The following is a 3,113-nucleotide window of genomic DNA, read 5'->3' as shown; positions in this document are numbered from 1 at the left end:
ACAAAAATATTTGAGAGGTTGAGAAGGTGAGAGAGGTTGAGACGTTGAGAGAGGTTGAGAGGGTGAGAGAGGTTGGTGGAATAAATGAGTAAATGCTTGAATGACGATTGCCATTTCAGAAAGTGGTCAAATGTGACTCAAGTTATATTTGGGATTATTCTTTATTGAGTCATAAACAGGATTCGAACCCACACCTTCAGAGCCACATAATCGCCAGCCTAAGTAAGCCACCTAACCCGCTCAGTCAGCGCTACTTCATATTCAGACGATTAACACTCTGATAATCATCTCGAAACAAACGCGACGAAACGGGGTTCGAACCTGCGATCTGTCTCAAGCACAGGTTACAATATGCCTTCACACGAGCACTAATACCGAGTGCATTCTAAATGTTACTGTTTTAACACCAGTGACAACAACAACAGTTACACAAAGGGTTTAGTGTCCATCGACTCTCTCTCTCCCTCTCTCTCTCTCTCTCTCTGACAATTACATTCACAACTCACCCTCGATCCGATTCAATTCACCCTCAATGAAATTCAATTCACCCTCAACCAGATTCAATTCACCCTCAATGAAATTCAATTCACCCTCAATCAGATTCAATTCACCCTTAATCAAATTCAGTTCACTCTTAATTAGATTCAGTTCACCCTCAATCAGATTCAGTTCACCCTCAATCAGATTCAGTTCACTCTCAATCAGATCCCTTTCACCCTCAATCAGATCCCTTTCACCCTCAATCAAATTCAATTCACCCTCAATCAGATTCAGTTCACCCTCAATGAAATTCAGTTCACCTTCAATCAGATTCAATTCACCCTCAATCAAATTAAATTCACCCTCAGTCAAATTGAATTCACCCTCAATCAGATTCAGTTCACCCTCAATCAGATTCCTTTCACCCTCAATCAAATTCAATTCACCCTCAATCAGATTCCTTTCACCCTCAATCAGATTCCTTTCACCATCAATCAGATTCAGTTCACTCTCAATCAGATTCAGTTCACCCTCAATCAGATTCAGTTCACCCTCAATCAGATTCAGTTCACCCTCAATCAGAATCAATTCACTCTCCGTCAGATTCAATTCACCCTCAATCCGATTCCTTTCACCCTCAATCCGATTCCTTTCACCCTCAATCAGATTCAGTTCACTCTCAATCAGATTCCTTTCACCCCCAATCAGATTCAGTTCACCCTCAATCAGATTCAATTCACTCTCCGTCAGATTCAATTCACCCTCAATCAGATTCAGTTCACTCTCAATCAGATTCCTTTCACCCTCAATCAGATTCATTTCACCCTCGATTCACTTCACCCTCAATCAGATTCAGTTCACCCTCGATCAAATTCAGTTCACCCTCAATCAAATTCAATTCACTCTCAATTCTGACCAGAATCTTCACGATTAGAGTCACGACTTCACGGATCCGTGCGCCGAGGTTGATTCCTTATAAGGGTTCAATGTGTGAAGGCTATTCTGGTGTGAAACCCAATTTCATGTTACTGAAGATCAGTTCTTAACTAGATCTTCACTGATTTCCTTAACAAGAGCTTGTACAACATTCTCTCATCTCTGAAAAAAATATAAAAAATATTTTAAGTGTACGACTACCAAACGACCATAGTCATCTTTGACACAAACATGACATGGCAGGTGGACAATAGTAAAAGTTCATAGGAGATCTAAGTGTTCAATGGTCAGATTGGTGGAGGATTTCATTATAAAAGCACATGATTAATATCGAATATCATCCATTCGATTGTATGGTAACTGCAAGTATTCGTGAATTCAACTTAAACATTAACTAACCGCTGTTATTTTAGGGGGTTCTTAACCAACCAGTACTGGCAGCGGTAATTGTTTAAGATATGTACATTTATATGTGGTGATTTGAAAAAAAACCTCATACCGCTCAGTTTTCAATAAGGATGCGATATCTACTTTAATTTGTGATAGGCATTGGATTAACGCCGCTTTGAACAGTGTTTCAGTTAACCAATATTTGGGTTGGGTACGTGAAAAGTCACGAGGAACGTCTAGACAATGAATAACCCCGTTGTTTGAGGGGTGCTGGCGATGTGTTTGAAGCATTCAGTCGTCACGACGAAGTTCCAGGTGCCCACAGGGATACATTGTGCAAAGCCAATTTATGGCGTCTCGAGAATGAAGTTTCAGCTTGTAAATCACACTCTCTCACCTCTGTTTTAACTAAACCGACGAACATGTATATACTAGTATGTTGCTGAAGAACCAGTCTGGTAAGTCGATATTTTAATATTTTTTTTGTTTAAAAAATCAGGCCTTGAATTATGTATGGGGAGAGTTTTCGATGTAAAACGCCTTCTCTGAAAACATATATTTCCGCGGTCTAAGGCAATTAAGAATACGGTAAATTTTTTGTTGTTGAAAAAAAATCCCCTTTGTGCCAGAAAACATCTCATTAAAACGATGTCTGCCAGCGAACGTCCTTGAAATGGAAATTTTGCTGTGTCTCGTCTTGTTTGAAATTCCAGCACCCGTGTTGTGTATATAGACTGCACCCAGTGAGTGTGCATGATTCACGTGATCAGGTCATGTTGCATACACTTACGACTCATATAGCACGTGAACAACATGTGCAGCAGCATTGTGCACACCTCGTATGCAAACAGTCTGTATAAGGGACAATTAGTGAGAAATGAACGGGGTGTATCTATGGAGAACGAGTGGGTAGGTGAGTGAGAGGGTGATTGGGTGAGAGGTTGGTTGTGTGAGTTGTTGAGTGGATGGTTGAGTGTGGTTGGTTGATGGGACTTTTACGCCGCGTTCAGTAATGTTCAGGTACTCTTGGTGGTGACGAATTGTGTAAGTAAGTAAGTGAATACCTTCTTTGAGTGGCATTTTAAAAGTGTCCATACAGATCAGTGTATCCAAAAAAAACCGCCATCCATTCTCCTGAAGTCAGCTCTACATTAAGAAGGGGAAAGAACGTCTGCTCAGCTGAATAAAGTACAACAGAAATTAAAACATCTGCATGAAGAAAGTGTCTGTAGAACTTAACCACTATCCATTCCAAAGAGTCAACAGAACTTTCCGACCAATCAAATAACCGCCAAGACAGCCAGTCA

At 40.4% G+C, this 3,113-nt stretch overlaps 1 protein-coding gene across 1 annotated transcript; it reads right to left on the bottom strand.

Moving 5' to 3' along the window:
* Positions 1 to 495: 495 nt before the first annotated feature.
* LOC137291302 (uncharacterized) lies at positions 496 to 1,299 on the bottom strand. Its single transcript, XM_067822603.1, has one exon. It carries the CDS (start codon positions 1,297 to 1,299, stop codon positions 496 to 498), a length of 804 nt encoding a protein of 267 aa, XP_067678704.1.
* Between the last annotated feature and the right edge of the window lie 1,814 nt (positions 1,300 to 3,113).

This window comes from Haliotis asinina, chromosome 7, assembly GCF_037392515.1.
Source record: "Haliotis asinina isolate JCU_RB_2024 chromosome 7, JCU_Hal_asi_v2, whole genome shotgun sequence".
Lineage (NCBI taxonomy): Eukaryota > Metazoa > Mollusca > Gastropoda > Lepetellida > Haliotidae > Haliotis > Haliotis asinina.
This window is presented reverse-complemented; position numbering and strand designations above follow the sequence as displayed.